The following is a 14,607-nucleotide window of genomic DNA, read 5'->3' on the forward strand; positions in this document are numbered from 1 at the left end:
GCTGTGAAGTAGGATGCGTGCACGAGGTGTCATGGCTGCACGCATGAGGTGTCATGGCTGCGCGCACGAGGTGTCATGGCTGCCCGCATCGCTGCTGCACATGGCCTGTATGGGGAGATGACAAGCCCGCAGACTCCACAGTTGAAGAAAGGTAAGTGATTACATGTGCCCGCCCTATACCTAGCTAACCTGTACTGAGGGGACCTATGCCTAGCTAACCTGTACTGAAGGGACCTATGCCTAGCTAACCTGTACTGAGGGGCAGTGCTGCTCATAAGGATACCGGATATCCGAATAGACTCGGATATCCGAACTTTTTAGGCCTATCCGATCGGATCCGGATTCCGGATAGCTGGACGGAAATCCGGATAGCTCTATGCGGATAGTTGGTCGCATAACCCGGATATCCGCGGATACCGATCGGATATCCGAATCCGGGTACTGTAACCATGGACATGATGTCCATGACGTCATTCAGCCAATCAGAGCGCTCCCAGCCTAAGCCCAAGCACCCAATCACAGAGGGGAACCTTGGCCAGTCCCTCCTGTATATAAGGAGGGGGGCATGTTAAGAATCTCGTCCTTGCTTTGTGACTGCCACTGAGATAGTTTGTCCAGTGTGTTTGGCTGAAGCAAGTACATTATCCCAGTGATAACCCAGCGTTTTAACACTAAAACACCTTCTGGTTTTACTGTTTTACTGTGTTGTAGTTAGCTTAGCTAGTCTGTGTAATTTGTTAGTGTCAGTCAGTCTTGTCAGTCAGTCTTTCAGCTGCAGCAGCTGCCTGTGCCTGCTACTAGGTCCTGTGTCTTTGTGTGTGCTGTGTCTGTGTGCACACACTCCAGGCTCCTTGCTGCTGGCTGGGCTGCTATTACTACTGCTACTGTGGTTTTATATTGTGTAGTTGCAGACAGTGCTAGTACTACAGATTATTGCTGCTGTGCTGCTGCTGAGTGAGCAGTGTCAGTGTGTTTAGTTGTTGTACTCCTGTCTGTCAATCTGCTGATCATTTCCAAGCCCGCCGCCAATAATAAAAGTGCACCAAGTACCCCACACACATCATCTGTGACGTCGACTCATCAGTGACAGTGAGTCTTGTACTATGTCTGGCACTGGCAGTGTGAGACGGGGGAGGGGCAAGGCCAGAAGGAGAGTGAGCAACATTGCGGCCTCTGGCAGCAGTTCTGCCGCATCAGTCATTCCGCCGCTACCCACTGGCAGTCACGCTGCAGAGACGCAGCAGCGTGTTGCGTCAATTTTCAAGCAGGGTCAGCGGCGCAGATTGGAGGAGAAGGACGCCGCGTCTGTGATGCAGCAGATGGCGCATGACGAGGAGCAAGCCAGTGACAGTGAGGCCACCACCACCAGCCCTAGCCCTAGAGAAAATATTCTCAGCAAAATTGGCTTTACAGAAGAGTCTGAGATGCTGACAGTAATTGTTGGGGGGGAGCCCGTCCATGATGTGTCAGCAGAAGAGGAGTTTGAGGCGGGCTCATCATCCCAGCAGTTTTACGAAGGGGAGTTTGATGATGAGGTGAAGGACCCGGACTACCAGCGACCGGAGGGGCATGTCAGCTCTGACTCTGAGGAGGAGGAGTCAGTGTGTATGGCACGCAGGTTGAGCATTGCAGGGATTGGCAGGAGCAGCAGTGGGCATGGAGTACGTGACCCGCAGGCTGCTGCTCCATCTGTCAGTGGCACGACTACCACCAGCCGCACCACTCAACCCCAGGCCCCAACCACCACCGGGAGAAAATCCACAGCAGCATCCCGTTCTGAGCCACGTAAGGGAAAACTCCAATCCCCAATATGGCAGTTTTTCCATCTGCCCTCACTGGATAGCAAATTTGTAACGTGCAAATTATGCCATGTGAAGCTGAGCAGAGGGTCTCACCCCTCCAGTTATGGCACCTCCAGCTTCATCAACCATCTGGGCAATAAGCACAAACCTGAGCATCAGGAATTCAAGCTGCTGAAGGAAGCTGGCGCTGGCCCTTGCAGAGGTCAGAGCACTATAACCAGCTTTGCCACTCCTGCTGACACTGAGGCCTGTTCAGGCAGCCAGTCCTCCTCAGTGGTCTCCTCTGTTCCCTCCTCAGCTTCCCGTGCAAGCCTAAAACGCCCCCACCACCAGACCCTGCTGAGTGACTCTTTTGTGGTCAGGGCTCAGCCTCCCGGCAGCCGTCGCATACGCCAGCTGAACGGCTTGCTTACACGGGCCATGTCCTCCCAGCTCCTCCCGTACTCGTTTGTGCAGGAGGGGAGCCGGATGCGTGCGCTCCTGCAGTGCGCAGCGCCGGATTGGCCAATCCCCAGCCGGCACTACTTCGCACGCAAGGCCATCCCAGCACTGCACTGCTTTGTAAAGGCCAACGTGGAGCGTGGGCTGGATCATGCGCTTGGTGCGCGCGTCCATGTGACAATGGACTCATGGAGCAGCCGGTTCGGGACAGGCCGCTATTTGTCCTTCACCGCGCACTGGGTCAGTTTGGTGGAAGGGGGTGAAGAGGAGACAGCAGCATCATCACCACGGTGGGTGGTGCCACCCCGCAGCAGGGTCAGGGGAAGTGCAGCAGCTTCCAGCTCTGATCCGGTTCCATCCGCCGCCAAACAACCCCGCCTCAGCAGCAGCGTGAAGGCCCACCACTGCCAAGCGCTGCTGCAGATGGTCACGGTGGGCAAGAACAAGCTGACGGCAGACCACGTCTTGGCCAAGCTCCGAGAGCAAGAGAGGAGTTGGCTGACCCCCAGAGGCCTCAGAGTCGGAGAGGTGGTGGCCGACAATGGTGCAAACTTGGTTGCCGCCATCCAGCGGGGAAACCTCACCCACATCCCCTGTCTGGCCCACGTCCTGAACCTAGTGGTGCAGAAATTCCTGCACACCTACCAGGGGATGGACACTCTTTTGGGAGCGGCAAGGAAAACGGTGGGTCATTTTCGCCGCTCGGGTGGTGCCACAGCGACCCTTACAGCCGTGCAGATGGAGCTGAACCTCCCACAGCACCGCCTCATTATAGACGTTCCAACACGCTGGAATTCCACCCTGGCGATGTTGGAACGTCTGGTTGAACAGAGGCGGGCTGTCAACCTGTACCTGGCCAGAGCCACCATGGATGCCAACTTGTTGGGGACCGGCACCACCCACCTCCCAGACATCATCCGCCCTGCTGAGTGGGGAAAAATGCAGCTGGTGTGCTTTGTGCTGGCACCCTTCCTGGAGGCCACCAACATGGTCAGCCGGGACCATGCGTCGCTGTGTGAGTGGTTGACCATTGTGTGCATGCTGGACAAGGCCCTCGATGCTCTGCTGGAAGTGGGAGAGGAAGCCTTGATCCAGCAGCAGGAGCAGCAGCAGCACACTTCACAGTCCACCTCTGTGCAGCAGGAGGAGGATTCGGAGGAGTTGGAGGAGGACTTGGAGGAGTTGGAGGTCCCTGACCTTGAAGAGGAGGGGGCACAGCGGAGTGCAGCTGCAGTAGTGCGAGGGTGGAGAGAGCAAGATGAGGCTCCTGAATCAGAGGAGGACGACAGCACTGTCAGCGGTGCAGAAGATGATAGGTCAGCAGAGATGGCAGCCCTCTTCCCCATGGCAGTGCACATGCTGCAGTGCCTGCGCAAAGACCCAAGGGTGAAGGAGATGAGTGCTCGGGAGGACATCTGGATCACCCTGATGCTGGACCCACGGCTGAAGGGGAAGCTGGCTCAGTTCCTGCCTGTAGGAGGAGACCCTGTGCGCCGAATCAGGGACTTGCAGCGGATTCTGGTTCGGCGCTTGGAGGAAGCCTTCCCCCGGACTCCCACCCCCCCTGCTGTCTCAGTCCAGCCAGCACAGCAGCAGGTGCCTGCATCCAGCATCAGCAGGCGCCCAACAAACCTGCTGTCTCTGACAAAGGCGCTCTATGCCACACCAGTACCGCTGCCTACAGAGGAGGTGCCTGCAGCAGCATCCGGCTCTCAAAGCCAGAACCAGCACCTGACCCGGATGGTGGCCGACTATATGGGGTCCTATAGCGGGCTTGACACCGACACCCCTGTGGACCCCTTGGAGTACTGGGTGAAGCACCTGGATATCTGGGGCGAGCTGGCGCAATACGCCCTGGAAGTGCTGTCCTGCCCGCCTTCCAGCGTTATGTCGGAAAGGTGCTTCAGTGCGGCCGGTGGCGTGGTCACTGAGAAGCGCTCTTGTCTGTCAGGCCAGTCTGTGGACAGACTGACTTTTTTAAAGATGAACGAGGCTTGGGCAATTGGTGAGTTCCTGGCCCCTGTTGTTGGCAAGAGGGGGAAATGAAGTGGCTGAGTGGTTATCACTATGCCTGCTTGCTGCTTAACCACCCTTTACCACCACAACCTCCTGACTCCATCTTCATGAAGCCAGGTTCTTATTTTTTGAACTGTGCCGTGGTACCTGCCATGGTCAACTATGTAAACACAATAGCTGTGTAATTTTTTTGGAGGTGTCTGTGCTGTGCGAGTTGTGGGGAGGCCCCAACTGCGTCAGTACGACCGCTTCCTGGAACCTCTCCTAATTTTTTACTGTGCCGTGGTACCTACAACAGTGCCATGGTCAACTATGTAAACACAATAGCTGTGTAATTTTTTTGGAGGTGTCTGTGCTGTCCGAGTTGTGGGGCCCCAACTGTGGCAGTACGACCGCCCGCTTCCTGGAACCTCTCCTAATTTTTTACTGTGCCGTGGTACCTACAACAGTGCCATGGTCAACTATGTAAACACAATAGCTGTGTAATTTTTTTGGAGGTGTCTGTGCTGTCCGAGTTGTGGGGCCCCAACTGCGGCAGTACGACCGACCGCTTCCTGGAACCTCTCCTAATTTTTTACTGTGCCGTGGTACCTACAACAGTGCCATGGTCAACTATGTAAACACAATAGCTGTGTAATTTTTTTTGGAGGTGTCTGCTGTCCGAGTTGTGGGGAGGCCCCAACTGCGTCAGTACGACTGCTTCCTGATACCACTCTGATGTTGATTGACAGCCATTTTTTTAGGGGGGGCAGGGGATTTTAAGTCCACTCCCCACATCATCAGTGTTTCCATTTTCAAAATTATGATGCTACATGCCTCATATACCCTAAAAAACCTTTTTAAAGCAATTTAAAGGCCACTTCCGGGATTAAACACGGATATCCGAATCCGATCGGATACTAGGGTCGGATATCCGAATCGGATTCGGATCGGAAAATTTTGAATTCGGATATCCGACCCGGATCGGATAGCGGGGTATCCGGATCCGAATCGGATCCGGATTTTGAAAAGGGGTATCCGAGCAGCACTGCTGAGGGGACCTATGCCTAGCTAACCTGTACTGAAGCGACCTATGCCTAGCTAACCTGTACTGAAGGGACCTATGCCTAGCTAACCTGTACTGAAGGGACCTATGCCTAGCTAACCTGTACTGAAGGGACCTATGCCTAGCTAACCTGTACTGAAGGGACCTATGCCTATCTAACCTGTACTGAAGGGACCTATGCCTAGCTAACCTGTACTGAAGGGACCTATGCCTAGCTAACCTGTACTGAATGGACCTATGCCTAGCTAACCTGTACTGAAGGGACCTATGCCTAGCTAACCTGTACTTAAGGGACCTATGCCTAGCTAACCTGTACTGAAGGGACCTATGCCTAGCTAACCTGTACTGAAGGGACCTATGCCTAGCTAACCTGTACTGAAGGGACCTATGCCTAGCTAACCTGTACTGAAGGGACCTATGCCTAGCTAATCTGTACCGAAGGGACCTATGCCTGGCTAACCTGTACTGAGGGGACCTATGCCTAGCTAACCTGTACCGAGGGGACCTATGCCTAGCTAACCTGTACTGAGGGGACCTATGCCTAGCTAACCTGTACTGAAGGGACCTATGCCTAGCTAACATGTACTGAGGGGACCTATGCCTAGCTAACTTGTACTGAGGGGACCTATGCCTAGCTAACCTGTACTGAGGGGACCTAGGCCTAGCTAACCTGTACTGAGGGGACCTATGCCTAGCTAACCTGTACTGAAGGGACCTATGCCTAGCTAACCTGTACTGAGGGGACCTATGCCTAGCTAACCTGTACTGAGGGGACCTATGTCTAGCTAACCTGTACTGAGGGGACCTATGCCTAGCTAACCTGTACTGAGGGGACCTATGCCTAACTACCTTTCGGGGGGGGGGGGGGGTGCATTTAAAATGTCAGTAGATCTCCTGGCCTCGGCAAATTTTAAAGTAGCTCGCGAGCCGAAAAAGTGTGGGCACCCCTGTTTTAGACCATTGATGAAATTTGAAAGTAATCCTGCTTTAAACGTTGAACACCTTTTTGGCTCATAGAAGATAGGCCTTAAAGGGGCACTATGATGAAAAAATGTTTTTGCTGATTCTACTAGCATTTGTATCACAATAACATGAGCAGCTTATCTCCTTCTGATTACTGCCAATTGTCTGTCTCTCTCTTTCTCTCCCCCCCTTATGCTGGGAATACACAGTTTGTTTTTGAGCCATTTAGATGGCTCGATAGATAATTTCTGACATGTCCAATCTCCTGCTGAATCATTTTGCCGCTCGATTTGTGATTGCAGTGAATAGAAAAAGATAAGAAAAACGAGTGGAAGATAAGAGAATTGACTGCAGAATCGAGCAGAAAAACTATCGAACGGGAGAATCGAGCGGCAAAAAAAAGCCGTGTATGCCCAGCATTACATCAAATGGTTGCTGCCTACAAAGCTGTGACTTTGTGCCAATTGGATAACTGATGCAGAGAAGGAGGAAAAATATAAACCTTTGGAACAGTTTATTTTGCATACTCTTTTGGCTTGCTGGTGCCTGAAAGGGAGATTTATTGATAGTGTTCAAAACTTTCACCTCAAACTATTAAGAAGCATTGTGTTGGGACAAATATGTAATAGCTGTATTGTAGCTTAACCCACCACTATAACTTCAGCAGTGGTTGTTTACTATTTTACCTCTGGCTCATGGCGGGATTTAAAATACCAAACAGATCATTTGCAGTTCTGCTTGTGTTGATTTATGGATTAACTTATTTACCTTTTAAGTAAATATTGTATCCCCTTACACTGAACACTTTTAACACTTAAATTGCTCTTTTGCATTATGTGTGTCTTAATAACCTTTGTAAATTGACACTTGAATTAACATTTAATAATATCAAAGCATTTACAAGATATATTACTTTAATCATAGTTATGACTTTTAGCCTATGTGCCTCTGCCAAGATGGGTCTGTGGGTTTTCATTTTTTGTGGACTGCATCACTCTTACAAACCAGATTTTGAGTTTATAAGGGCATGCAAACATTTAATAAAGGTTAATTTTAGAGAAAAAATATAGTTTGCAGGCAAATAATTAATGTTATCCGGTGATAAAGATCTGATGAGTAAAACAAACTGTTGATGAAGCAAGTTCTAACGGATATGCCCAAATGAATGTTTAAAAGCAAGAAAACTAGTAGTCATATTTAAAATTCTAAATTATGCTGGAAAAATCTCAACAAACAGACTGTTCAATGTTGTCACACTTAATAATAAGAAGTGACAGTTCTCAGATCTGACACCATGGGACCTGTCTATAAAGTGGCAATAGATAGCTACTTTATAGCTCTCCCTGGATCACTTGGCATTGCTAATTTATAGCTCTCACTGGATCACCTTACATACCAGTGCATCACAAAAAGAAAGATCAGCCTTTTAATGAAATGTCAACGTCTTTTGCAGTGTACAGCGCCACTGCAAACAGCAGCAATGTTCCATTCCTGGCTGCCAGTTTCCCATTAGTTTGAATGGCTCACCTGATGCTGAAAGCATCATGTGACCTGACTGACCTCTGTGAGAGCATAATAATATATCACTCCCTCATTAAGAGGACCTGTTGATCAACCAGGGATGTCACTCTGCTTTCTCTGTTTTTATGGACAAAAGATTAAAAATTCTGGATGCACAAAAAAAAAAAAAAAAAAAAAAAAAAAGGGAGTCCTGTGAGGTGGGATATTTTTAACTAATTAGCAACTTCAATACAGTTATCTCACTTGAGATAAGTGCATTGCTTCTGACTTCAGTCGGCATAACTCGTTGTGCTGAAAATTATTTGAATGCTTTGATCTCTATCTACTAACAGAAAATTTAGAAACTGAAGTCCTCTGTTATTGTCTCACACTGCCTTCTAGTGACAAGTGGCCATAAATACCCAATTGCAGCAGTACTAATTAGAAGCAGCAAAATGTAACATATAAGAAATGAACAAAAAAATTTACTTAAATAAATTGGCCTGGAGCACTTGCAAGCCTTTAAGTAAATTGGCTAAAAGGTCAAGAGACCTGATTTAAAAAGCTTTAAACATCTTCTGTTGAATTAAATAAGACTTCTCATTGGTTCCTCATAAGCTGCACCAATTTGTACATTTATAGTTCGTCTCAGGTTCCCTTTAATTTCTGTGCTCATGTTCCTGATAAATAGGTTCTGGATGGTGGATGGGAGGCCAATAAACATTATTCAAACACAGATGAAATGCAATGTACACATACTCAATACTATTGAAATATACAGTGTGACCAAAGCCTGATAAATTTACATTTATAAAAACTGAGCAGACAAACCTTAAATCTGAACCGATTCTTGGACTGCATCTGAGCAGCGAGGCGTAGCTCCTCTATTTCTGAATTGAACACTTTAGGACTAGGAAGTCTTTGCAAACGGCTATGAAACCCTGCAGACAAATCATACAGAGGTACCTTCATTAGTATTCACACAAGTGAAACACATTTTTGCAGTTATACCCCAAGCACAAAAAAATGTAAGCACTATATTTTTATGGTATAATGGATATTGCAAATTGATCAAGAAAGGGATGTAATCCATTAGTCATACAATAGTAAAGGGGAAAATAGGGCACACTGAATTATTGGTGCCTCTGCCAACAAAGTTGCCCATGTTAAAAATAGCAGTCACTGGCTACAGCCGGAAGCGTGGACACCAAATATCGATGAAAAAAAAAGCAGTGGAGTTTTGCTACTATATATATATATATATATATATATATATATATATATATATATATATATATATTTATATATATATTTATATATATATATATTTATTTATATATATATATATATATATATATATATATATATATATATATATATATATATATATGTATATATATATATATATATATATATATATATATATATATATATATATATATACATATATATATATTGGAGACAGAGCCTTTTGTCATGCTGCCCCTACACTTTGGAACTCCCTGCCACACCCAATCAGGACAGCCCCATCCCTGGAAACATTTAAGTCTAAACTGAAAACCTACCTTTTCAGTCTGGCATTCATGAACATCTGACTATCTCCTCTGTAACACAACCCAGCCTGAAACCCTGTATTAATCGGAGACACAGCTATGCGCTTTGAGTCCTATGGGAGAAAAGCGCTTTACAAATGTTATTGTATTGTAATGTTATTGTATTGTATATATACATATATATATATATATATACACATACTGAATATATACAGTATATTCCTGCGAGGCTTCCCCAGTCACAGGTAAAGGTTCTCAAGACCACTTAAAGCCACATAAAATACTAATTTTGTGCCTTTACCCTGGCTGTATTGCACTAACGATAACGAAACATAATTGTCACCATTGTTATAAAATAAAGAATCAAGGCATACTTTAGGTCCCCATACACTGGTCGACTTCTGCCATCAATATGTGGCCGAATCGACTGTTCTGATCAAATCAGCTAGATATAGATGCAGCAGGAAGCATGATCGATCGATTTCTGGCCAATTTCGATCAATTTACTTGATTGCTCTGGACGGAAAAGCTCGGTCGATCAGCTGCTGGCAGCAGATCGATGGCCCATAGCGTGGCATTGGATCCAATGGTGCAACGCTACATTTCGATCCATTTTCAATAGATTTAATTCTGAAATCTATTGGAAAACTGTTCCTAATTTGTGACACACATCAGATAGATTCAGGGGCGTAACTAGACTTAAAAGGCCCCCCTGCAAAAATGATAGCATGTGGCCCCCTTGGTCAACAAACCCCATGCGAGTCACATGATCAGGAGCCGGCGAATGGCAGCAGAAAGTGTTCTGCTGTAAAGCAGCATCTGGAAGCAGGAAAAAAATTACACACGCTCCTGCTCACGGTTTTTGTGAGCGAACCAGGACGGTTTAATGCTAATTGGCTACACTTGCGGTTGGGGAGAGGCAATGGCAATGGCAATGGCAATGGCAGGGGTCGCAGGAGTGATTGCTACACCCATGGATAGATTCCTGTCAGATTTGACCTGACAGGAATCTTGCTGCAAATCTATAAGTGTATGGGTTGCTTAAAGAGAACCTGTACTGAGTAAAAATATTTAAAATAAACACAGAAGGTAACTTCGAATGAACATTACATAGTTACCTTGCCATCAGTTCCTCTCAGAAGATCACCATTTTCTTCTGACAATAATCCCTTCCAGTTCTGACAACATTTTGTCAGATCTGAAATATATCAGTTGCTGTCAGTAAAATATCAGTTGCTGTCAGTTATAGCTGAGAGGAGAACTGAGGTACCAGGTAATGTCCATGTTTCTCTATGGCTCAAGTGGGCGATGTTACAGTTTAACTGTGTACTGACCAGAAAGCTGTTATGGGTAATGGCCATTTTCAAAATAGAGGACGGAAAATTCCCTTGATCACAGTGAAGCTAACAGACAGGACGCAGGAGAGGAGAAAGACACTGAGGAGTAGACTACATGGAAGGTAAGTATGACTTGTGTATGCTTATTTTGACTTTTAATTTTCAGTACAGGTTTTCTTTAAGACTGGCCAGTTGCAGAAGCAGCCAACCAACACCTTTTTGTTTTACATTGGCTCTGGTCAATCATTTACTAATTCAAAATTTCTTAGTGTAGAATGTGCTGATTGGTTGTATGCCCAGCTGGGGAACTGAACAAAAGAAGTTGTGTTTATTCAGAGTTTCTCCTGTACACTGAAAGACACTAGTGGTGGCCTTTTTTTGTTTTATTTTATTTTATTTACTTTATGTTGGAGAAATTAATTGCAAAAACTGTAATTTTCTCAAAAGGATTTTTTTTCCAAAGAGTCCAACTTTTTGCTACCAAAGTGATTTTCCATGAAAGTACCATGCATATCCTACTTGAGAAGTCTTTTTGGAGAGATGGTGCTGATCCTGAACATTTCTCTTCATAGGTCAAGACCATTGAGGCTAAAAAAGTTGATGTACACCTTTAATTCATACATTTGTTATTCCTATAAGCAGATATCTTCACTTTCTCTTGTCTAAGGCCCGTTTACACTTAATCAGTCGGTACACTTTTTTTTCTCTTCTCCATAGTAGAGCATTGTGAAAAAGATTTCAGTTAAAACGCGTTAGGGCCCTTTCACACCTAAGCAGGAATCGTGCGATTCCCGCTAATCGCTGAAGCGCTACTGGTTTTTAAAAACACTAGTGCTATATTAGTCTATGGCAGTGTTCGCACTTGAGCGATTAGCGATAATCACAGGTGTTTCGCGATTATCGCTAATCGCAAACGTGTTGCATGCAGCATTTTTCCGGCGATTTAGGAGCAATCACCATTAGCATATATAGAAACGCTAATCGCGATCGCTCCAAAAATGCAAATTTGTACGGTGATTTTTCCACGTTAAATTGCGGAAAAATCACCCACAGAAAACGCTACCGCAAATCGCTAGTGGTTAGCGATTTTAGGTGTGAATGGGCCCTAAAAGAGGAACACCAGTGAAAATAATGTAATAAAAAAGTGCTTCATTTTTACAATAATTATTTATAAATGATTTAGTCAGTGTTTGCCCATTGTAAAATCTTTTAAATCTCTGATTTACATTCTGACATTTATCACATGGTGACATTTTTACTGCTGGCATGTAATGTAGCTGCTGCTTGCTTTTTTGGCAGTTGGAAACGGCTGTAAACAGCTATTTCCCACAATGCAAAAAGGTTCACAGACAGGAAACTGCCAGGACCACGGTCCTCAGAGTTTCTTGTTGGAGGTGTTTCACCACAAAATCAGCCATACAGAGCCCCCTGATGATCAATTTGAGAAAATGAATAGATTTCTCATGTAAAAGGGGGTATCAGCTACCTGATTGGGGTGCAGTTCAATTCTTGGTCACGGTTTCTCTTTAAGTGTGAACTGTGTCATAGGAAAACATGGGCATTACTTTGAAAATCAGTTGTCCTTTCAGTTATAACTGAGAGCAACTGATTAAGTGTAAAAGGGGCCTTAGTTTGATGAATAACTTACCCCTTGCAAAGCACTTACTTTCCATCTTTTAATATAATATAGAATAGGAAATCTACACAGAAAAAATAACTTTGCAAATTTCTTTTAACTGATCTTTAAGTCGTTACTTTTTTTTTTACCTGCTGATGTTGTTGTTTTGTCACCAATGACTTCATATCCATGTTGGGGTGAGAAGAAACACCAAGGTACATTTGTTTCACTGGAAGGAAACCAACAACACCCCCTTTGCTGACAGCCAAGCTGTAATGATATAATTATCAGAGTAACTAAACATTGTTTGTGCACTTGTACCCAAGTATGCTTAAAATGTCTTCAAATTGTGAATAATGTCATATGCATGTTTTATTGATTTAGCCCTGTTTTATTGCTGACAGATATGTACAACATACTAAAAGTTTACCAAACTATACTGCAATTAGCTGCACTGCAACTATTCCTTGTTTAAAAAATGTACTTCTAGAATTTCACACCGCTTCTCCACCTTACGCTAGGTACACACAATGTAACTTCCCATCAAACAAAATGATAATTACCAACACATCCTATCTGCTCCTGATAAAAGGATACATTTTGTGCAGTAGTGATCTGAAAATAATTCTGTTATCAATTGGGAGCAGATCAGACATGACAGAAATCATTGTTTTGACCTGTCAATCTGATGCAAAATTGCATCATGTGTACCTAACATAAAGTTTGCTTGTTATGTTTTTGTTGATTGTATTAGCACAGGGGTATCAAACTCAAATACAAAGTGGGACGAAATTGAACACTGGGACCTAGTTGCGGGCCAACCTCAGTGCCTACTGGCAACCTTCCTCCCTTATAAAGTTCCCTGGTGTCTAAAGGCTCCTCTCCAACCCCTATACAGTTGCCCAGTGTCTAGTGGTGCTCCTTCCTCCCCTATAGGGTTCCCCAGTGTCTAGTGGTCCTCCTTCCTCCCCTATAGGGTTCCCCAGTGTCTAGTGGTCCTCTTCCCTCCCCTATACAGTTTCCTGGTGTTTAGTGGCCCCCACACTTCCCTATACATTTTCCTAGTGTTTAGTGCTGTTCACCTACCTCCCCAAAATGGCTTCCCTGGTGCTCTAGGGCTTCACCTCCAATATAGCTTCCTTGGTGGTCTAGAGTGGGCCATACATAATGCAAAGTGGGGAAACCATTTGGGGTCCACATGTAATGGCTCTGAGGGCCAGATCTGGCCCATGGGCTGGAGTTTGACATGTATGTATTAGCATGTCAGTAAACAATTAGTAAAATTACACTATTTCGAAATACAGTTACAACTAGGATTGCAAATATATTGCCCTGTTGTCTAGTGCCTCATTTTTAATCATTGTAAGGCTTAAAGAATAGCCGAAGTAATACACTAAATCAGGGTTTACTTAAATAGGGCTTCTCCCAGCCTCTAGAAGTAATTTGTGTCCCTCACTGCAGCTCTTTTCCTGGGCCCCCCAGCAGCCTCTGAAGGATTGCCAACCCCCGATGGGTCAGAATCTTCTGCATATGCAGATGCAGTACGCTTCCAGTGATGAGGATGCATAGAGCAGGCACATGGAGAGGGCACATGCCCACACATGCGCAGAAGATGCTGACCCATTGGGGGTCAGAGATCATTCAGAGGCTGCCAGTGGTACCCAAAAGAAGAACATGCACCAAATATGTTCCATTTTCTTTAGAACAACTAGAAATCCAATACAACTGTGAGAGTATAAGAGAAGAAGGAGCGCTCTAAGTGCGTTAACCAGGTAGGACTTTATTTGCGCATAACAAGTGAATACTTACAAGAGGAAGATTTAAAAAGCGCTTATCTGCGGGTAAGCCACCCGCTCTACCCCTCTGCGGCAGGCTGCACGCGCTGTGGCCAGCAGCGGCGTGTCCGATGTTAACAGGAGGCTCGTCTTGCGAGGCGGTGGGCGGGGCCTATTGTCGTGGTGCGTGTAGCGTCATGACGCGTTTCGGCGCTCTGCGCCTTCATCAGATCTGATGAAGGCGCAGAGCGCCGAAACGCGTCATGACGCTACACGCACCACGACAATAGGCCCCGCCCACCGCCTCGCAAGACGAGCCTCCTGTTAACACCGGACACGCCGCTGCTGGCCACAGCGCGTGCAGCCTGCCGCAGAGGGGTAGAGCGGGTGGCTTACCCGCAGATAAGCGCTTTTTAATTCTTCCTCTTGTAAGTATTCACTTGTTATGTGCAAATAAAGTCCTACCTGGTTAACGCACTTAGAGCGCTCCTTCTTCTCTTAGATTTCCTTGCATATATACCCTGATTTGGAGCAGCACATCATGTGGTCATCTGGTT

General features: G+C 45.9%; 1 protein-coding gene across 1 annotated transcript in view; it reads right to left on the bottom strand.

The window, feature by feature from the left end:
• Positions 1–14,607, bottom strand: part of SI (sucrase-isomaltase) — a 328,081-nt gene that overhangs the window by 253,057 nt on the left and 60,417 nt on the right. The window contains exons 5-6 of the mRNA XM_068280942.1: positions 12,425–12,545; positions 8,599–8,708 (exon numbers count right to left, since the gene is read on the bottom strand). Of these exons, the coding sequence (XP_068137043.1) occupies positions 8,599–8,708; positions 12,425–12,545 (231 nt within the window). The remainder of the gene's footprint in view (positions 1–8,598; positions 8,709–12,424; positions 12,546–14,607) is intronic.

This window comes from Hyperolius riggenbachi, chromosome 4, assembly GCF_040937935.1.
Source record: "Hyperolius riggenbachi isolate aHypRig1 chromosome 4, aHypRig1.pri, whole genome shotgun sequence".
Classification (NCBI taxonomy): domain Eukaryota; kingdom Metazoa; phylum Chordata; class Amphibia; order Anura; family Hyperoliidae; genus Hyperolius; species Hyperolius riggenbachi.